Below are 23,162 nucleotides of genomic sequence, written 5' to 3' on the forward strand. Positions count from 1 at the left end.
TTCATCTTCGTTTGGAAACTTTTAATTACAGTCCTTGGTTCAGTAACGTCAAGTCATATTTTTGTCTCCTGCGTACTACAAGACTCCTTCTGGACTCTTTTTCCCATCATGCCATTCGTGTCCCTCCCTCTTAAAGTGACAGTTTACAGCACAGGCACAATTCCAGATGTAAAAATAATTCTAGAATTTGGACCCAGATCCGGATCAATGTCATTCTCGGGGAGGACCGAGCCACGGACAGAACCTTGCTTGTGTAAAGATTTCAAGTCGATTGGGTTACTAGTTTTTGAGTTATGCGCTCGGACAGACAAACAAACAAACAGACAAACAAACAGACAAACGGAACCAATTGCAATACCCTCACCTCCCCTTCGGCGAGGGTAATAATCAACCACACACACACACACACACAGACCCTCCTGTCAGACCTTGAAACCATCAGTCTGTGATTACAGCTATCGGTGGCGATGATGGAGCCGTAATGAGCATTCTAACGAGCACCACCTCGTTAGGCAGTCAATTAGCACGTAATTATGATCGAGCCCAGCATTATCGTAACGATCGCTCTATCAGCACAGTCTAGAACCAACACTGACTGGGTAGCGACCTGCCCGACAAACACGGGAACTGGGTTTTAATACCTGGATTTAGCTTCTAGACTGAAGGGGACCGTCTCAGGTGACGCGAGCGGAGGATGCTGGTGGATCTGTGCGTGTGTTGTTTTGCGTTTCCTCCTCAGTTACTGTGACTATTGGGAGCTGCTTCTGTGTTTGTCTGCCAGAGGTAAGGCAGTCTGCATTAATTAATTAATTAATTCATTCATTCATCCACGAGCTCTGATTGGCTGTATTGTCGTAGCGCAGAGGCAGACAGCCTCCTGTAAACACACACACACACACACTACAGAGCCAGTAGGAAAAAAAAGCCTCTGGATCAGAGTGAAATGAGTTTAACTTGATTTTGTGTCTCCCCCCCTGTGTGTGTGTGTGTGTGTGTGTGTGTTCTCCACAGTAATTGATTAGCACCCTGAGGTTGTGTTTTTGTTCTCAGCATGTTATAGTGATTACAATCATCAACTTTCTCGACTGCTATGTGGCACACCATGTGTGTAGAGTGAGTCTAGTTTGATGTGTGTGTGTGTCCCTCAATCAGCAGAAATGCATCATGCTTTTTAGTGGATAAGGCAGCACAGATTTAACTAGAAGTCAGAAAGGAATTTTGGAGAAATCGTTTTGGTAGACTTTGCATGAACGATGGTTTGGAGCTTTTTACACTTCGATCTCGGCCTCATCTGGAATGAGTTGGCAAACAGGAAACACGCGAGTCAGGCGTCAACGTCCGTCTGAGTCTCTGCAGGCTTCATTCGGACTTGGCTGCACTCTGTAATGCAACTTAGCTTTCGTAACACGTGCATGTGCCACACGTAAGCTGACCTGCGGGATACGAGGGACCAGCATCTGTTCCCGTCTGACAGTAAAGGCTGTGTTGAGTAAACCCTGCTGCCATTGCAAAAAAACAACAAAGCAAAAGCAAAAAAAACAAACTACCATTGCACTGCTCTATCCTTCATTTGTTGGGACCGGCCCAGTAAACTACTGCCCCACGGTTCAAATAAAACACCCAACATGGGCTCCGTTTGAAGTCCTTTCAGGCTGACATGATTCGTTCTCCGCAGACACTCCTTCCACGCTGCAGGATTCCCCATCTCTCCCTTAATCTGTCAGCATCTCTGCTGCCCTGCTTGCAAACCGTTCTAGAATCTTTTGGGTTTTACGGCACATAAATATACGGACGTGGTTTCACCTCGCTGCTCATTGATTATGCCAGGTAAATAAATGTTTTAGAGGAAAACTGAAGATAAACAGACTCTGTTTGTTGTTTTTGGTCTTTGCAAAACTGCCCCCCAACCCTTCTGCATATAAATTGTTTAGTGAAATCACATAGCTCTTTATGCAGCTTTTTTCAAACAACTTACTCAGGGGGGGGGGGGGGGGGGCATGCAGCCCCTTTGCTGCACCTCACCCCTCCCGTCAGCTCCGTCCCTGTGCAGCAGTGGGGGAATAGTAGCAACAGCCCCAGACTGACATCTCTGTGAAAGAGTTGAGTCAGCAGGATTGAGATTACTTTTTTTGATGATGTGCTTTGGTGAGCGGTAAATGCAAGTTTTGAAAAGCAGCTAGCAGCAATTAGCCGTTAAGGTAAAAAAAGAAAAGAAAAAGAAAGAAAGACGAGAATGAACTGAGATTGAGATCGGGGAGCCGACTCGAGGTCCGGGAGCCACTCGTCCTCTGAGCTAAGAGTTACAACAACAGCGTTCCATTCCACGCCTGTGCAGGATCATCGAGAGCCTGAATTCATTGCATCTGTTTTATTAAATCTATAAACCTTCCCTCACAGATTTCACACAGCAGCATCTGAAAGAACTCCCTTCTCTTCAAAGCCCTTTTTATTTTTTTGCTCGAAGGGTAAAATAGCTCAGCTCCACTGTCTGATTTAAAACACGCAGCAGCATCAGAATGTGACGTCTAACATCGACCGGGGCTTGGTCATGGACGGATCAGCACGCTGTGACCCCCGCGTTGCATGGCGGGTCATGGATGGATCAGCATGGTGTGACCCCCGCGTTGCATGGCGGGTCATGGATGGATCAGCATGGTGTGACCCCCGCGTTGCATGGCGGGTCATGGATGGATCAGCACGCTGTGACCCCCGCGTTGCATGGCGGGTCATGGATAGATCAGCACGCTGTGACCCCCGCGTTGCATGGCGGGTCATGGACGGATCAGCACGCTGTGACCCCCGCGTTGCATGGCGGGTCATGGATGGATCAGCACGCTGTGACCCCCGCGTTGCATGGCGGGTCATGGATGGATCAGCACGCTGTGACCCCCGCGTTGCATGGCGGGTCATGGATGGATCAGCACGCTGTGACCCCCGCGTTGCATGGCGGGGTCATGGATGGATCAGCACGCTGTGACCCCCGCGTTGCATGGCGGGTCATGGATGGATCAGCACGCTGTGACCCCCGCGTTGCATGGCGGGGTCATGGATGGATCAGCACGCTGTGACCCCCGCATTGCATGGCGGGTCATGGATGGATCAGCATGGTGTGACCCCCGCGTTGCATGGCGGGTCATGGATGGATCAGCACGCTGTGACCCCCGCATTGCATGGCGGGTCATGGATGGATCAGCATGGTGTGACCCCCGCGTTGCATGGCGGGTCATGGATGGATCAGCACGCTGTGACCCCCGCGTTGCATGGCGGGTCATGGATAGATCAGCACGCTGTGACCCCCGCGTTGCATGGCGGGTCATGCATGAATCAGCACGGCGTGACCCCCGCGTTGCATGGCGGGTCATGGATGGATCAGCACGGCGTGACCCCCGCGTTGCATGGCGGGTCACGGACGGATCAGCACGGCGTGACCCCCGCGTTGCATGGCGGGTCATGGATGGATCAGCACGGCGTGACCCCCGCGTTGCATGGCGGGTCACGGACGGATCAGCACGGCGTGACCCCCGCGTTGCATGGCGGGTCACGGATGGATCAGCACGCTGTGACCCCCGCGTTGCACGGCGGTTGATCTGGTCTTCTAATTGGACGATAAGTCTCCCCAGTTGTAAGACATTTTTAGATGTTTGTGTTCTAGTTAGCTGCTAACTAGCCTCATGCAAAACTCATCAGAACGTCACACGCACTGCTGTCCCACCCATCCACCTCACATTCATGCAGAACAGGGTGAAATAAAAAAGGCTGCAAAAATTATAGCCGAGCAGGGCTTTTGATTGGGAGCAGACTACGGCACCTGTTTGAAAGGAAGTAGGTCAGGTCCACTTTTAAAATATGTACATGTTAAACATTCACAAAACAGCAACAAATAAAATCACTTTGACATTTTTAAATATATATATATATTTGTCCTGTTAAGAAGAAATAAGAAAGAACGATAAGGTAAAGGCTTGGAGGAGAGGAGGAGGACAATCCTCAATGGGAGAAATGAATCACACACACACACACACACGTGCACGCACATACACACACAGAAAGAGAGAGTCTTACATCAGTTAACTTGACAAGTACATGTGACAAGAAAGGACCCAAGTTAATAGATTTTGAATTATAGACTTGTGGACTGTGATTCAGCCTCTTATTAAACCTTGACCTACTTAAATCCAAGATTAGCTTTAAATAAAGCTCATTGAATTGAATTGAATTGTCCCTCTCCCTGGTCTTCCTCTGCTCTCACCGCGTGTTCCGGTGCTGAGACGGATGTGTTTTAATTAGCCGTCTGGATCGAACCGTAGGAAGGGATTCTCGACAGGGTAGTTAAAATACCACAGACAAGACGGAAGGAGTTCACCCAGCACTTAGTCCACTAGGGGGCGTAACTAGTCTCACACACCAGTAGGAGTATATTAGCGCCTGGGTAAATGCGATTTCTTTTCGGTAGAGGTACTAACACAACCTTTCCTGGCTGACATGAAGAGATATCGGAGGTGAAAGGGAGCTGATGAGTCTAATGTCACCGCCGTAGACCATGGAAGGCCCCAGCATGGTTGGGGATTGACTTGAAGGAGGCTGAGTGAGGCTTACCCCCCCTTTACAGTCTCAGAGCTGCTCTTCTCATGCCCATTTGTTGATGCAGAATAGAGCCTAGCTGCTTCTGACAGCGAGCTGCAGCCACGCAAGGCTTGCGTAAGCACATTGTTTAATTGTGGCTGCTGCATGGTTCATGGTTCATGCACTGACCCTTAAATCTTCCTTCTCTGCTGCAGTTTTGCAAATATTCTGTGATTAATGTACACAGCTGGGGGAAAATGTAGAAGTCCAGACAGCCAATGAAAGCCTGCTTTTGATTTGTAAGCACCCATTGAAATGCTTGTAATTTACCAGTGGGTCTCATCTTCAACTTCTTTTGTCACCCGTTGTTCTCAAATACAACGGGAATGATTCAGACATATTTGGCAGCCAGTACAAGCCATGTGGCAAAGGTCGGTTCCAGAATGAGGTCAGGAAAAAATATAACATTTTAACACTAAAACTCCATTTATGGATACACATCAACTACGACTCACATTTACTTTTAGTTAATGATCGACCGATATGTTTTTGTTTATGGCCAGTACCAATTTTTAGTAGTCAAGGAAGTCGATAACCAATATTTGCAGTGAAAGTGAAAATATTGGCGTCAATATGTAAAATAGTAGGAAATTCAACACTTAACTTTGTTTAAACTCCTTTAAGCATAAATTTATTAAACAGCTTTAAAAAAAAAAAATCTCAGACAATAATCAAAAAATCTTTGTTTGAGAATGGAAACAAAGTGCAGGGAGCTCTCAGGCTGAGCAGCATGTCTAATGTAACAAATTTCACTAGTAGCAATAGTAGTAGTAATAGTACTAGTAGTAATAATAGTAGCAATAGTAGTAGTAATAGTACTAGTAGTAATAATAGTAGCAATAGTAGTGGTAGTAGCAGCAAAAGCAGTAGTAGTAATAGTAGTAGCAATAGTAATAGTAGTGGTAGTAATAATAGTAGTAATTGTAGTAGTAGCAGCAATAGTATTAGTAGTAGTAATACTAATAGTAATAGTAGTAATTGTAGTAGTAGCAGCAATAGTATTAGTAGTAGTAATACTAATAGTAATAGTAGTAATAATAGTAGTAACAGTAGTAGTAGTAGTAATATTATTATTAGTAGTAATACTAATAGTAATAGTAGTGGTAGTACTAGTACTAGTACTAGTACTAGTAATAATAGTAGTAGTAGTAGTTTTTTTATAGTAGTAGTACCGTGTATGTGTTGGACAGAAATGAGGTGTTGTCAAGGTAACAGCTGAGTTTGTAGACTTGGTCTCTGAGGGAGCGCAGCTGCACAGGGAAACACAGATGGTGCTCACACACGCACACACGCACACACACACACACACACACACACACATAGCCATACATGCACACGTCCACGTCTCGGGAAGTGGGCAGCTCAGCTGTAACCTGGGAGGCTGTTCACTCCTACATTTGGTCTATTTACAGACCTCCCGCCTCAAACTAATTATTTCTTGTTAATTTGAGATGTTTGTTACGTTTAGGGGAGCCGTTTTCTCTGCAGCGACACCCGTCCTCCAAAATCCCCCTATTACCATACTGCTTTTGTGCTGCATGTCCCTTTAAATCACCTTGCAAGCAATATTCTATCTTTTGAGCCAACAGTATTGAGTTAATAACGTGTGTCTGGTGGAGGTGCGCACCTGAAATGCAAAAGGCATCACAGCTTGTGTATGAGGGTGTTTGTCCAAAGGTGGCAGTTTGGCAAATGTGTGTGTGTGTGTGTGTGTGTGTGTGTGTGCATTGAGAGCTCCAAAAAGGAAGACTTCCTCTCTCACACAAATGTGTGTCTGCGTGGCTCGAGCCAAGTTTCAGTTAGTTTAAAAAACAGCTCGGCGGTTCTGTCCAAAGTGTAGAATTAACGACTTCTGTCTCTTGTGCGATCCACGCTCAATCTAAGTGCTGTTTGTGACACTGAGCCGATGTCAGCTGGTTGTTATTACCCAACTTACGATCAGTGTAATAATCAATGTAATAAATAACAAATGAAAACTGAATTATGCATAATTTACTTTCTAGGAAATTATCAGAAAGTGTCCAAAGGCTCATTTTCATCAGTGAAAAAACATTTTTTCTCTGTGGGTCTGCTTTAGATGCCGTTTATGCAGACACGTTTGACTTTAATTCACATTACAAAAGTCGTGTAATAATCTAGGAACACGGTGTTGCACACACGAATGTATTTTGGTGTAAGTTTTAAAATATTCGAGACTCTTCATGCACATATAAGGACCTGAACATTAAAGCACATCCCACAATAGGACAGGCTGTCACCTCGAGCAGCTGTCCAATAAAAACGCAATCTATTTCTCTCTAGATTATTATTGCAACTGCAATAAAGAAGGACATTAATATAAAAGTGAAAGAAGAAGAAACTGTTGATTATAGTATTATTGCTCCATTATATTATTTTTCTTTCTTTGTTTCGAGCCCATATTAAACATTTCTGAAATCCTCAAATAGCCAAAGCGTAATTTACGATAGTTTGACATTTCTTCTCACTGAGTGACTGAATATTATTTGATAAATATGAGATGGAAGATCACTTTCCAGAATGCTGAGGCTCAATTTCCTGTTTCACCGGAAATGAATCTGCCACCGAGTAAAGAGACATCATTTGATCATTCTGAATGAAATTAATATCTTTCTCTCTTCCTGATTTATTTGTCTCATTTCTGTCTATCTGTATCAAACTTTATACATTCTTCTGCCACATTTGGTGATTCCCACAGAATTAATAATTCTACCCAGAAAGTGATGAAAGGAAATCTGCCCCCCCCCTCTTTGCCCATATTTGGTTATTTCCTGACAGCTCTAATTAACTAAGTCCTTAATGCTTTAACACCTGACATATGATTGGCTTGAGGGATGGCCTCGTTAAGGAGAGTTTTAAATTAACAGATTAAATTAGATTGGAGATTACTGCAGATATGCCTGACAAGGTTAATTAAATGACCATTCATGAGGGGCTTGTTTTAAATGGAACGTCAGCCACAGATTCAGAGCTGATATAGTTTGACTCGTGAGAGTTTCTATCTGCTCCCTGTTTCCCAAAGTAGCTGCTCTATTTGACGCTGTTGGCAGGTAAATTCTAGTATGGTAACTTGATAACCATAAACATTTGAGGCTTTGAAAATCCCAAGGACACCTCTAGGACTCTTTCTAGGACTCTCACCCCCAGGTGTGTTTCCAGGACTCTCACCCCAGGACTCTCTCTAGGACTCTCACCCCAGGACTCTTTCTAGGACTCTCACCCCCAGGTCTGTTTCCAGGACTCTCACCCCAGGACTCTCTCTAGGACTCTCACCCCAGGACTCTTTCTAGGACTCTCACCCCCAGGTCTGTTTCCAGGACTCTCACCCCAGGACTCTCTCTAGGACTCTCACTCCAGGACTCTCACCCCATGACTCTCTCTAGGACTCTCTTTCGATTTCTCACCACAGAACTCTTTCTAGAACTCTCTCTAGGACTCTCACTCCAGGACTCTCTCCAGGACTCTCACCCCAGGACTCTCTATCGGACTCTCACCCCATAACCTTTTCTAGAACTCTCTCTCGGACTCTCACTCCAGGATTCTCTCTAGGACTCTCTCTAGGACTCTCTCTAGGACTCTCACCCCAGGACTATTTTTTATCAAGTTGTAATGAGTCAGAGTTTTTTATTTTTAATGTCTGACATGATAATTAAGCCTTTTTTTTAATTGTATAAAACAAATTTTGATGTATGCCTATGCCTGACTTAGACGTTTGTTTTAGAGCTTTACTGGATTAAAAAACAACTTTTTCGGTTATCTCTTATAAAGTCGCATCCCACCATGCTAACAATAGGAGGACCACGCAAGTCCTGTTGTCAACGCTATCATCAGGTCTTATCCTGTCTTCTTCTGCATCTGCAACAAACTAGTCTGTTTATTGCTCATTATTTGTGTCCCACTTTGGTCTTATTCAGCTTATTTGTTAGACCAATCAGGTGTCTCTCCACTAATTCAACAGCTTCATCCCCATTGCAGATATTATTACACATTATGTGCATTACCTTTGACTCACACATCCGTGGTTTGTGGGTAAATATGTATCTGGCTCTTATATTTGACAAAGTATTGATGCTTTTCCCGAGGCGGGTGTTGGTGCTGCACCTCAACATCCTCAGTTATTTGCAATGCAGCCGTTGACAAATTGCACAGACGCAGCAGCAGCCATGAGACAGGAACCACCATTAACTGCTTCCTCCTCGTTCACTCTTTCTTTTTCATGTTCCATTTTTATTCCATTTAAACAATTTAGTGTTATTCTCTCAGCGGTAACCTCAGTGTGAGTGTTTACCCATTTAGAGCACTGGTGTTAAAGCGATCCCTGACTGTTTTGACAACACAAGAATATACCTCTTCTACTGTTAGTGTTTCCTTAACTCTCCCCGGTTCCTTTATCTCATTCACAGGTTGCCTAATCAATGAAGAGAATGTTGGTCAAGTTTAGACATTTATATAAACAACAATTCAGTTACAAGTTGGTGAGGAAAACCAGTGTAAAGGCTGAACGGAGGAGCTTATTGGCGCTAACAGATCACTGCCGTACTAATCAATAGCAGTGAGCTGGGTGCTGCAGCCGTTTCACGTCACACCCAGAATGCCTTGCGACGTAAACAACATTGGCGGCCCCCCAAATAAAATTGATTTCATATCTTCTAAGAAATCATTATATATTTTTGTCTGTGTATTTACGTAGTAGAGGTATATTCTTGTGTTTTTAGACCGACTTGTCAGTCAGGGATCGCTTTAAGCAATTAGGGCTCTTCAACCAAAAATATTTTTTGTGAGGCGCTAACATCAGCGGTCATTTAACGCTGGTTGGGCGTGGTCCAATGTTTATCAGAACTACTTCTGCTGCAGATTTTTAATAATGCGCAGCCTTGTGCTAGGCTGGGATAAATTGTCCCTGATCAAATGAACCATTTGGGCAAGATGAACACGACTATTGCAGTACGGTAACCTAATCTGCAGCATCATCACTGCAGTAAGGGTTCGTTTTCTGCTACAAGTACTTGTTGTAATGCATAGGTTGCTAAGTTTAAATTATGCTGGAGTTTTCCTCTATTATGTTTCATGAAAAGCTCAAACAGTGAGTTTCACATTGCCCTCTTGGAGTGGCAGGTAAACAAAATATAGCCATAAGATTAGGATGATATCTGGGGACCTACTGGTTTCCAGTGCTCCCCAGCTGCCCCCCAGTTTTTGGTTTTGATGATGCACATAGGGATTCAACACTTCATCTGTCTGGTGGGCATGAATCAGCTCCTTATTTAGTCACTATCCTGATGCATTGTTATTATTTAGAGCATATCAACTAATGTCAAGGCTTTCTAGACAGTGATGGCACCAGTTACCTGCAAAATGAGGCAAGAGTTAAATCAATCCCTTCCCTAAAGCATCAACATAAACACCATGCATTTGTTTTAAACTAATCCAGTGGTAACTTTCCATATTTGGATCGTCTAGATGTTCTAGTTCATGGCTATTGTAACAGCTTGGCTGACTGATACACGCCCCACCAGAGGAGACAAGTGTCTGCACAGAGGACCGCACTCCTGCAGCAGTCCGACCCGGGTAGATCACACGCAATCAGTGAAGCCGAGGAAGACGAATGAAAATCATTAGAGGAACGAACAGATGGTTGAGGCCTTGAGGGCTTTTAGCAGTGAGCTGCATAACGAAAAAAGAATCAGGAATTGAGCGAGCCCACATGAGGTTAGGAGTGCTAATAGTTTTAGTCTCAGTGGTAGTAGTGTGTATGTGTGTGTGTGTGTGTGTGTGTTCATGGCAGATCTGGGTGGCAGGTGATGGCTGACTGGCAGCTTTTACACCAGGGTTTCAAAGTATCCAAGAGACTTTTGCAGCTCAGGGTCGACTAGTTAACAAAATGGACAAAAAGATGGGACGCTTGGAAAATGAAATTGAGTAGCTGAATCCTTTAGATCACCAGATAATTTAAATTACGAGGCTTCAGGCTGTCGGTGATAGTGTAACGTAGCTCAGCTGGGCGCCTGTAGAGACTACGTGTTCATATACAAGTATTTAATTACGTTTAGGTGGAAAAAGATGTTAGCATTTATACACAATTGGATCCCGTTTATTTTAATGATTTTTTTCCACATGACTTCATTACATTACATTTCTCTTTTTAATGACATCCATGTTTTCTAACAACACTCAAGATTTCTTCTTTTTTTAATCCTCAAGTGTGGATAAACTACAGATCAAGAAATAGTTTTTAAAATCCGTAACAGGAAAGTAAGGTATCTAAAATCTGTTTTCTAATCTTCCATGACAAGCAGGACATCATAACCTCAGCCGAGGCGAGGCGGAGGCTATGTAATCGCCATCCGTTAGCGAGATAACTCAAAACGTTCTCGACGGATCTTGATGAAATGTTCAGGAAATGTTGGGAACGTCACCAGGAACATGATTGATTATTTTGGTCATGATCCAGAAGAGATCCTGGATTAAGACCACTTTGAAATTTCAAAGATTTTTCCTTAACATTTCGGTTCATAATTGTTTATGGAATATTACACAGTCATGTAGAGTGGGCATCTCTAGCTCACCACCGAATTTCATCCGGATCGGATCCAGAATGGAGTCAGTAAAAAAGCATTACATTTCTAAGATTGAAATCTGCATATACCAGATATCCAGATACCAAGAACAAGATGATGCTCCACATCACCGTGTGGATGGTGTAAATCTAATTATGAGGGGAATGAGCTGCTTGGCAGAGGTCTGCGCTCTCTGAGTGTGTTTCTAGTTAGATATTGTATTGGCTACAAAAATGTACATTATGGATTCCAAATGAATGACACATCAGTTCTATTCAAGCACCTCGGCACTCAATGACATCAGCCAGCTCTGCAGGTAACATGTCATTCCACCATGTCAAACCAAATGGTTTGTGTGCTCGTTTTTTAGTGCCCTGGTATTAACAGCGGTCCTACGGAGCGCAACTTCACACAACACAAAGGAAATCCATTAGAATGAACCAGGTTGAAGGAACCAATAGGAAATAAGCCTTTTGTTTAACGGAACCTCAAATAGCATTATTGCCCTTCAGACTTGTGCATGAACCTGGTCATGGGGTCATGACGAGTGCAAGAGGCCTCCGGACCTCCATTACACTTCTAAAAGTGATGGAAACTAACTATTCCACTTAAGATCCCCTCAGGATCTCCCCTCTTCACACAGCTGTTCAAAGTGTGAAAATTCTAAGATGGCTAAAGAAGTGTTACCCTAAGAGAAACACACACACACACACGCACACACCTACACACACACACACACACACACACACACTCCAGTGACAGATGGAGTAGCCTGATAACACTGGTTATAAAGACTTCCTCTGCACTCATCACTGGCTTTAATGATATCTGGCTTATTGATATAAATATGTGGGGGGAAAAAATGATTTATTCGAATAGATGAAACATTCTCAGTTCTTTTTCTTTCACCACTTACTCAGTGTGTGGGGATGAAGGGACTGGGGGGGCTATTCCAGTTCACTTTAGGTGGCAAATGGGGCAAAACCATTCGCCAGTTCATTAAAGGTCACATAAACTATGTACAAAAAGTGAGGAAATGTGTATTTTTCTTTGTTTCAGTGCTTCATTTTTATGTATTACTGTTTAAATGGCGCCGCATTTGTAAGGAAGATGCTTTTATAAGCAGCAGAGCCGAGTCTTCTCGGCTGCACCTGTGGAGATTCTCGGCCTGTGCAAACCAGCTTTTCTTTGCTGTTTGGAGCTTCTGGTACCTCCGGGTGCTGACAATCAGGTGGCCGATTGGACCTGGAACATGTTTGTGTGTGTGGTGGTGGGGGGGGGGGGTGTTACTGTATAATCAGTGATGAGTCCAGATTCTGCGTCAGGGACTTGGATCGTGAGGTCAAAGTATGGAGAAGGCTTTGCCGATTCCTTCACTGACAGAGCTTCTGGTGGATGGAGTGATGGTTTGGGGCGACGCCTCCCTCGTGAGGTTTGTTCAATTAACAACCTGTTAAATTGCCAGCATGTCTTGTTTCTTCCGACTTCAGTCATCCAATCCACCAAACTAATAACACAAATCAGGCCTGATTTTCAGCACCTCGGGCTGAAGCTCCAAACAATATGTCATGGGCACAAACCCCACGTCCAGCTCCCCTGCTCGTCCCACAAAGACATGTTTGTTGTTCTATTTATTGAACAAACAACACAAATCGCCGCATCACAGCAAGCGAAGTTTTCTGTCGACAGAATGCAACGCCTCACAAGCAAAGCAGACGTGAAGTTTGGGGTCTCGATGCATGACACGCACGTCAGGCAGCGCCTTCTGAGCAGCGGAACGACCGGCTTCCAACTGTCGTTCAGTCTCCTGCGTAAAAGCAGCAGCTCAATCACAAACCACAGCTCATTCGGCGTCACACACACTCACACACGCCACTTAAGTACATTTTCAAAGAGGATTTACGCTTCATAAAAATCCAATCGTGACACTGCGGGATCCTCATCCCACAGCGAGAAGGCCACTTTGAAGGCGAGAGGAGGAGGAGAGAGAAGACAGCAGGAGGAATAATTAGACAGTGACGGAGCTCACAGCCAACCAAATGATGGCCGGCCTCTTTTCTTTTAGTGCAGCAGAAAAGGTTCTGAAACAGGTCGCCGGGTGCAGCCTGACAAACCAGAACAGTTTTAGTTCATCTGCAGCAGCTTGCCAGCATGCGTGTAGTAATATTTTTAGCTTGAGTGTGTGTGTGTGTGTCGCGGGGGGGGGGGGGCACCTTGGTCTGGCACCGGGTGTGAACCCTTCATGGGAGTCTTTCTACAAGCCACCGTTAACATAAAAAGCTTGGAGATCTACAGTGGAGGATTTTACACGGTGCTTTATTTCAATTCTTAATCCAAACGTATCTGGAAACTGTCCGTTCTGTTCTCGCAGAGAAACTGTCTTTCACTGTCTTTCACCGTCTCCTGGACCGTCAGAGGCTCGACAACCTGTCCCGGAATCGTTCTCTCGTTGGACAGCGTTCTTAACAAGCAACCATACATTAACGGTTTTAAATGCAGGAGAAAAACAAAGAAAGAAAGGATTTTAGACTTCCCTCTGGGTCAGTCAGAAACGGCAAACTATACCTCAGCAGGAAAAAAAAGGTGGAAGGCTCGTCAGACTGGAATGCAGAAGCTATTTTAAATAGAATGATAAAAGCAAGAATCACAACTGACTTAAGTTTCACATAGAAATTAACAACATTGAAACTTTTAAGAGTTGCGTGAAAGAAATGTTCTGTAATCAATGATAAGCTTTGTTTGATCGTTGTTTGGTTTGGTTTTGTTTATTATTTTGCTCCATTATTTATTTGTTTGGTGGGAATCTATTTTCCTTTTTTCTTTTCTTTTTTGTGTTTGTATGAGTGTGATAATTATGTAAATGTGATTTTTTTTGTGTCAATAAATGCGCTTTATAAAAATGAAAATACAAAGAAAACAAATTCCTCTGTAGACATTGACATTTATTTTTTCTAACTTTTATTTTGTCAAGTTCCGTCATATAGAAAAGCTTTTCATCATTCTTAACCAATCAATGAAATATGAATTTAAAAGTTGTTATGGATCACAATGGTGGATAATCTGAGGCACATTATTCCTTTCTGAATTGAATGGCCGAGGTTGACAAATGGCTGCAAACACAACAAGCCTCTCTCAAGTGTTAAATAAATAGAAAGATTTTTGTTGCATTGGTATAATTCTGCATTTCTCCCATCTCAACTTATCTCTCTGTGACGAACGGAAAGCAAAGAAGACATGAGACGTCACCCCTTTAAGAAACAGGAATGAAAAGATGGATCGAGCCCAAACAAAGGGACGGTTAGAGACAAAGGGATCGGTGGCAGGAAGAAAGACGGCTGGGAGGGACGTGAGATAGAGGCAGGGGGGGGGGGTAGATAAATGTGACGGGGCAGGTAGAAGACAGAGACAGACGGAGACAGAGGAAAAGACAGAAAGCTTCCGTATCTTATTCTACCTTTCACAACACACCGCTCAGCAAGCGCCCAATACTGCTCTCTCTCTCTCTCTCTCTCTCTCTGTGTGTGTGTGTGTGTGTGTGTGTGCATGTGAAGAAAGTTTCAAAGACTATTTTCATTCATTTATTCCTTCATTACTAATTAAACTTATTAAAACAAATTATTCAGTCAGTGATTGTCTTTTATTTAACTAAAACTCTCCGACACAAAATCTGCCCTCAAACACGAACACAATACAAATATAGAATATATTAATTGATCAGATGAAAATGTGTCTCAGATCTCGCGGTAGCCTTTATCCGCTGCTTGCGTGTGTGTGTGTGTGTGTGTGTATCATTTCCAAACATACACAAGTTTGTGTGTCTGATTTCCAAGTTGCCATTTAATCTAGTTAATACACACATCCTCTGCATGTTACCCAGACCCGCTCAATTCACTGTGTGTGTGTGTGTGTTTGCATGCTTAAGTCTTCCTGCAGCAGCTCTCCCGGTTTATCCAGGCTGGGACGGGGTTCAGTTTGTTGCTCAAGGACATTTCAAATTCAGGCAGGCTCCAGGCAGGGGATGGAACCAACAAGGGCTGCTCCTTCCAGCCGAGCCACAACCCCTGAGTGTGAGAGTTAATCTTTCACTGCAGCTTGTTGGTTCTATCTCTAGTCTGTAGCCCTTATCAGCAAGAGAATAACGAATCGAATTCTGTGCTGATATTAAACGGTTTCTTTTTATGATAGCGAGAAAAGCAGAACGGGAGGAGAAAAAGGCAATGGAACAAAGGAAAGGACAAGAGCGTCGAACCAGTGATTAAAACACAAAGGAAAGAATAGAAGGATGAAGATGAAGAAAAGAAAGAGGGGAACAAAGAAAACGAACATCACTTCGTTTTCCAGAGTAAATCTCCCCCAGGGTTAAAACAAGACGATAATTAAACATGTGCTGCAGGGCCACGGCGCGACTGTTGGAGAGAGGGTGTCTGCGTGTCTGCAGCCTTTCTTGCTGTAGGTGGGTTTGTGGTCGGGGCCCATTAAAAGGTGTCCCTGGTGCAAAATCAGTGTACAGAGGCCTAAGGGCCTATTTTTTTCTACATCAATCTGGAGTTAATGGAAACACACAGCGCACACTCGCGCACACATCCAAGCACACGTTCTGCCCACAGTGCGAGCGTTGTCGGAGAGGCAGTCGAACAGCAGGACACACACACACACACACACACACACATGTACACGCGCACACTTGAACGCAAACACAGCTGGCGCCAAAGCCAGCCAACCAGCGGCAGACAAGCGCAACACGACACACGCTATTTGTTAGGCAAACAAATGAGATCCCTAATGAGAGCCCTTCAGTTCTCAAATTCCTTCCTCCTTCACCGGCCTCATCCTCGTCCTCTCTACGCACAGTCCCAACTGAAGCGTCGACTTAATCCATTCTGACGAATCAACAAATCAATTGCATTTATTCCGCCAGATCTCATCAGCAGAGGAGGCGGCTCTGTAGACAGTTTGGTACAACCTGCAAATCCCTGCCAGCCACCGAATCCAGCAGACAGATAATAAAGCACCGTCTGCGTCATAGCCGATCCTTTTACTGGGTGTTAAGCTCTTTAAAAAAAAAATAGATTGACTTTCAAGCTATGAACCATCTATAACTCTCAGGTCTAATACTGATGATCGTTTAATTATTCCCCCAGAGCAGGATGATCATCATGTATCAATAATTCAAGGCTTCTTGGACAGCATTCATTTATTTATTGGTATATTTTATTCATCATAGTGATTCCTCGTGTATTTTTATGTGTGCTTTTCATATATTGTGTGTAAACGGTGAGGTGGGTAAAGCACTTTGCCAAACGCCCTCCACCTCAGCCTAAACGTGATCTCTGACCCGACTGGTGGAGAAAGCCCTTCCCTCCGTTTTCCTCCTGATTACCAGTTTGGTGTGTTTCTGTAAACCATCGTCATGGAAGCAGAAGTGCTTCTGAAAAACACTGGCATGTCGGCCAGGTATTGGAAATACTCTTATGTATAAACGTGCATGTTCTGAAGAGCTTGTGCTTTCAAAAAGCTGATTAGCCATATATAAGTATATTAGATCATTTCCCACGGCACAACTGACGATCTCTCGCGGCACACCGGTTGGGAAACACTGCACTAGAACACATCACCTCGATTAAAGCGCCGTAGACGTGAATATTACAAGAATAAACAAGGATGGAGACAGTGTTTAAGAAAAGGACCTAAAGAGCCTCGTCATACAGAAACAAAGCGCTGCTGGTCCTTACCAGGCGTGATTTCTATCGCCGTGTCTCGTCTCTCCGGGGGAAAGAGGACCTTGGGAGGCTGAGCGGTCTGAAGAGCTGATAGGGAGAGAAGGAGAGATAAAAGAGAAGGATGATTGTCAGAAAAAAACCTTTTCATCTTACACCCTAGTACAACCCGAAAATGATCTGTTCATTCATTCAGTTTCTTGAACGCTTGTTCCAAATTCCAGTCGCAGGTGTGTTGCTGGAGCATCTCCCAGCAATCTACGAGTGAGAGGCGTGGCACACCCTGGACAAGCCGCCAGGTCATCGCAGGGCCACACGCAGACAGACAATCACACTCACACCTACCAACAATTTTGCGTAACCAATTCACCTAAATTGCATGTTTTTTGAGGTGGGAGGAAGCCGGAGGACCCGGAGAGACACGGGGAGAACATGAAAGCTCCTCACAGAAAGGTCCCAGAAAGGTCTGGCAGAAATATTCAAATGATGCCATGTTTTTAAAGTTTTCCTGACATTGTGTTCAGCCACATATCCTCATCACTCTGATGTTCCCTCTGCCATTTCCTATGTGTGCCCTGATGCTAAGAGCAGAAAACTCACTGTTCATATCATAGCATACATTCTGTTAAGCTAAGCTAATTGTATGTACAGTGTCTGACGCTGCTTCCACATATAAGGCTACATTCTTACTCCATGGTACAGACTCCATTTTATGACCTTGGATATGATTCCAGTGGGAGTTGAACTCGTGAGCTTCTGTTTGTACTGTAAAGCAGCTACGATGAACTTTACATCCGAGGACCTCCGGCATTACACGGATGTCTGTCAATAACTGTAGTTCAAATGTCTCTCTTGCCTTATTGTTGCTGGACTCTCGACTTGTCGTCCTCCATATGCAACAGGACATTTGAAGGTGTCTGACGCTGATGTGTCCAAGGACAAAACAGAGTTTTCCCTTTCCTGAACGACTGTGTGTGTGTGTGTGTGTGTGTGTGTGACTGTTTCCTCCATTTTTCAAAGTGACACTTTCTACTAAGTTTTCCCCCTCGATAGCCGTGCCAATTCCTCTATCTTTCCATCCTGTCTTTGTTTCTCTGATAAGAGTGATCGCTTGATTTGCATTCTGAAGGGATCGCTGCACCCTGCCGAGATTAATGAGACACCTCTTCAGCCAGACCCGCCCATTTCCTTTCCCTTTCATAAAGTAGACGTCATGATATTCCAGAACAAAGTAAACATCGTCCAAACAAATTCTGCATGAATGTTTAGAGGATATTCAGCAGTTACCTTTATTATCCATCAGTCCAAACTTATAATGCCCTGGATGGAAAACGCCTGATTGAATGTCATCCAACTACCTTGTGGACTTGAGCTGTTTATTCTGATGGCTGAACTCAGATCCATTTGTCTGCAGCTTCCTGATATTTTGGGGACTTGGGTCCAGTGTGTGCTTTAGCGGTAGTGAGGCAGTGCATCTCTCCTACATGTACCTGTGTCCCTGGTTCCACAGCTAACAGAGCTCCATATGGGAATCTGTCTTTTTGATTTACAGAAAGCGACGCTATAATAACACGTGGTCAGAAATAGACACAGATAAGGCATTTCTAGCCTGCAGAGTAACCAAAGATGCATCACCGTGCAAAATGCTCCAACCCAAAAAAGGGAATTGTTGCTATTGAGGTTGAGGTTTTTTATAAAAGAAGAATATTGCTGCACGGTGTTGATGCAGAAATGAGTCCCATATCGATGACTGCATGTGTGCATGGAGAGAGTGCCGTTGAATTAATCTCTGCTTTGATCAATATAATTTTTTGAAAGAAATTATGTAATGATGTTCTGGATCAAGTGAAAACATTATGACTAAACGCTGTGTTACTTGTACGGGTAGACGACAGTTTGATTTACGTCTCAAAGCGCAGTCATTTCCGTATCTGTGCTAATCCTGCTGCGAGGAGCCTCCAGGCCCTGAACAGGAGGCCGACAGAGAGTGACGAGATGTGTAAGGAACCTTGAATTCTGCTGTAGTAGCAAGAGCCCACAACAGGAAACACTTGAAACAAAGTGTGTATATTTCATTACATTCATGGGATATGGCATAATCTATGAGATTATAATGAAAGCCTGACAGCAGAGCCGATACACAAGTACCACGTGGAGCTGATGCTGAGTGTCGTTTTCTACAGATCAGTCAGGCTTTTCAAACATACACAAAATGAAACATCATCAGTTTGTTCATGCAGAATGATCATCAGTAGTGATGCTTCATTTTAATTCAAGTGCAGCTCAAATGCCTGATATCATTTTCAAGACACTATTTTTTTCGTGGGCCTAATATTGTAAAGTAAAAAAAAATAAAAAAAATACTGGCAATAAGTGTTTTTTGCAGTTGTTCCAGGATAAAGCTATTTTGATCAATGAGGTTTAACTTCTGTGACACATTCTTGGGTACTTTTACTTCTCAGTTTGTTTAAAATATATTTCAAATTTAGACTTCAGAAATTAGTATAAACTATATTTAGAGAAAGTCCCATGTTGCACGACTGAGCTGAGCCTGCATCCGGTTCAGGTCTAACGCTGACCGTCTGTTTTTGGAACACATTTCTGTCCCATTTTAAATAACATGTTCTATTGTTAGTTTATTTCATGCTTGAAATTAGAACGCTCAGAATTGATATAATCAGACATTTGATTGACATGCACAATCACAGTATCCTACTAATATGTTTAAATGTTAAAAACAGAACAGTGTTTATGATTTTTATCCATGACATTATCTAAAACAACCTTTCATAAATAGAAAGGTTGATTGCTGTTTATTGATTTATTGCTTAAATTAACTTAAATTAAATTATTGGGATTTGACCACTTCCTGACAAGAACTTTGCATTTCTGCACATCAGGTCAGACAGAAAAATGATCCACAAACAGAATAAACGCAATTGGATGCCAAACCAAATGTGAAATTTTATAACATTTTATATTTCATTTTGAAATCTGTTGACAGTAATATTCACAATAAATGAAACTTCAATGGAGCTGTATGGAACAAAGCAACATGTGTTGACATTCAGAACAATATTTGTTAATTAACCCTGATCGGCGCTGCAGGGTTTTCTGCTGTGACTGGAATCAGTATTTCAAGGATCATGTTCTGTTGACTTTTGCTGCTTTCTAATCAATGGAAGTACCAAACACATAACATGTTATAAGACGAGCGATGTTTTCAAATATGATTTAAAATTTTTATTTGGTGGTATAAAGATGTTAAATGTTGCCACATATAAAATAACATTATCACGGATGCACGCTTTGTCCCATCCTAAACTGGCTTTAAAAGTTTTTCACATTTGACAAAGAAACCTCTGAATACATATTTGAGGTCGAGGAAATGTGTGGTGTAAATTTCCATTAAAAAGATATTTTCAAGATATTATATTGATTCCTGCAGCGTTCACAAGCGACGGGGGGGGTTGAGGTGATTTTCTTATTCTTAATTTTTTTGCATTGTCTATGAGAATGAGCAAAGCTTCTTGGTGAATTACATTAAATGAGCTCAAAGAAAAAAAGAAGTATTTCTGCAGGTGAAATGCATGGCTGGTGTCTTGCCAGAAGAGATCCACAGAGAAGAGATCAGCATGGCGTTATTACCTGTGTGATTTATAGCGAAGATGTCTGGTTTCATAGAACTCCATTTGAAAAACACTGGAAAACACGGTATTTGTTCTGTTTGGCGCTCGCACTCGGTCAGATACTGGATTCTGTGCATCAGAACGATTTGACCTTTAGTGGAAAAATAAAATGTCTGGCGGCGCTTGAATGCAGCGCTGAGGCATTTAGACTTGTATGCCATGCCCTATTCAGACGCATGTATTCCTGTCAGAATCAACGACAACATGACACAATGTTGTTCCCCTCTGATGGTGCAACGGGAAAACAGCATCTTTTAATTGGGTTTATGCAAAACAAATAAGTAGAACGTTTTTCTCATTCAACACTGCCACATTTAAAACTTCTTATCTTATCAACCAGCCCAACAGAATCACTCGGTTATTGCCCTCGACTGCTTATATTTGACACTTTCTCTCCGCTTTTCCTACAACCTGCTTTTCACTCGATTTAACTTGTTTCTATCTCAAGAAAGAACAAAGCCGAGGGATTTTGAAAGCGACAGAAAAGATTGTGGCGTTTATATCTTTGACATTTTAATGCCTGCTTACAATCTCACAAGAAACTTTCCACACGCTATCGGTTGTTAAGCACTCTGCTCTGTTCTCGTGCTTGAAGAGAAGCTTCAGAGAAGTGTGTAAGTGTGTCTCTGCTGTGTGTGTGTGTGTGTCTGCTCAGCGGGTATGTATATTTGATCCATGGAGTGAATACACATCAACAGAATATACCCATAGATACACAACTGCACAAGTGTGTGTGTGCCTGACTCTGCATGTCTGACAGGTTTTGATTCCTTTCCCTGTGCGTATTGCAGTTTGTTGCATCAGCTGTCTCACACACATCATTGGCAGCCAAAGATTGCGTGTGTGTTGTGTACTTGTTCTGCTGTGAGCCGTCAGCATGAGTACCAAACAGTCGACAGAAGACTGCCATCTTTCTCCTGACCTGATTCAACACTGTTTACAACGGAGGCGGCGAGCTGCTGACCTCGACTGGGGATGTTGTCGGGCGGTGGAAAGAATACCTCAAGGATCTCCTCAGTCCTGCTACCATGTCTGCTATGGAGGAAGTAGAGGTAGAGATCTCAGAGGTGGACTCGTCCATCACCCGGGCTCAAGGTGGTTGTCAAGCTCCTCGGTGGCTGGATACCGGGGGGTGGATGAGATTCACCATGAGTATCTTAAGATCTTGGTATCTTGGTTGGCACGTCGCTGTACATTGCATGGCCATCGGGGGGGGGGGGGCAGTGCTTCTGGACTGGCAGACCGGGGTGGTGATTCCCCTTTTCAAGAAGGGGGGGGGGGGGGGGCAGAGGGTTTGTTCGAAAGTCTATTCCAGGGTGCTGGAGAGGAGGATCAGACCAACAGTCTGTCCCGGTCGTGGAACTATACGGATCGACTCTTCACCCTCCATCGGGTGCTCGCGGGTTCGTGGGCGTTCGCCCAACCAGTCCACATGTGTTTTGACGATTTGGAAAAGTCGTTTGATCGTGTTCCTCGTAGTATGTAGTATGTTGTGGGGGGTGCTTCTGGATTACAGGGCCCCGGGCCCTTTGCTGACGGCTGTCCGGTCCCTGTATGAGCGAAGTCAGAGATCGGTTCGCCGGAGGGGGGGCCGGTTTGGGGACCACAGGATTTAATCTCTGCTTTTTTGCTGAGGATTTTGTCCTGTTGGCCTCACTGAGCCTGGACCTCCACCGTGAACTGGGGCGGTTAGCAGCCGAGTGTGAAACGGGTAGGATGAGGATCGGCACCTCCAAATCCGAGGCCACGGTTCTCGACCGGGAAAAGGTGGTCTGCTCTGTCCGGGTCGGTGGGGAGTCTTTGACTCAAGCGGAGGAGTTCAAGCATCTTGGGGTCTTATTTACGAGTGAGGGAAGGATGGAGCGTGAGATGGACAGACGGATCGGTGCAGCAGCTGCAGCAGATGCACATTCCTCACAAAGCCAGAATCTTTCTCCTTCAACTCTTGGCCAAACATGATGGATAAATGAGTCCTCACCTAAAACCAGGACCTTGAGTTTATTCAAGGAGGAGCACTTTTTTGTCCTTTTATTATGACTTTAAATATAATTGTATTTTCAAAATGGATTTTGTTCTCCCTTTATGTGGATTTAAAACTCCATTATTGGAGGGCGCCATTCGGTTTCTTCAGTGACTGTTTAAACGCTTATCAAATTAAACTATAAATAGTTATTGCTATCAGCAGATACTTCCTGAGGATTAGAGTTAGTCGCTATCACGGATCTTTGTGGTTTCCTTATTGTCTAAACAGTATTTGTGGACACTAATGTTTAAGCATTGACCCCCCCGCACCCCGATGGTATTTAATGACAAGAATTATGGATAGTTTCGGTGTCTGCAATGCTTAATCAATAAATAATCCTATCCTCCCAAAAGATGGCTCCTTGTTTTAAATGGTGTCACAAATCATACATGACCCAAATGTAATTCCACCATGTACAAAAAGTGAAATCTGAATCAATCCACACTGCAAAGACGCTGAAACAGACCAATTCTAATCCTAGTAGGGAAGATGCAGATCCAGATTTACAAGATTATTGTCAACGTGACAAAATCTA

General features: G+C 43.6%; 1 protein-coding gene across 1 annotated transcript in view; it reads right to left on the bottom strand.

Annotated features, from left to right (window-relative positions):
• Window positions 1-23,162, bottom strand: part of il1rapl2 (interleukin 1 receptor accessory protein-like 2) — a 237,001-nt gene that overhangs the window by 18,805 nt on the left and 195,034 nt on the right. Inside the window, exon 6 of the mRNA XM_068740307.1 lies at window positions 16,931-17,005. Coding sequence (XP_068596408.1) covers window positions 16,931-17,005 — 75 coding nt within the window. The remainder of the gene's footprint in view (window positions 1-16,930; window positions 17,006-23,162) is intronic.

Source organism: Brachionichthys hirsutus, chromosome 6 (assembly GCF_040956055.1).
Source record: "Brachionichthys hirsutus isolate HB-005 chromosome 6, CSIRO-AGI_Bhir_v1, whole genome shotgun sequence".
Taxonomy (NCBI): Eukaryota; Metazoa; Chordata; class Actinopteri; order Lophiiformes; family Brachionichthyidae; genus Brachionichthys; species Brachionichthys hirsutus.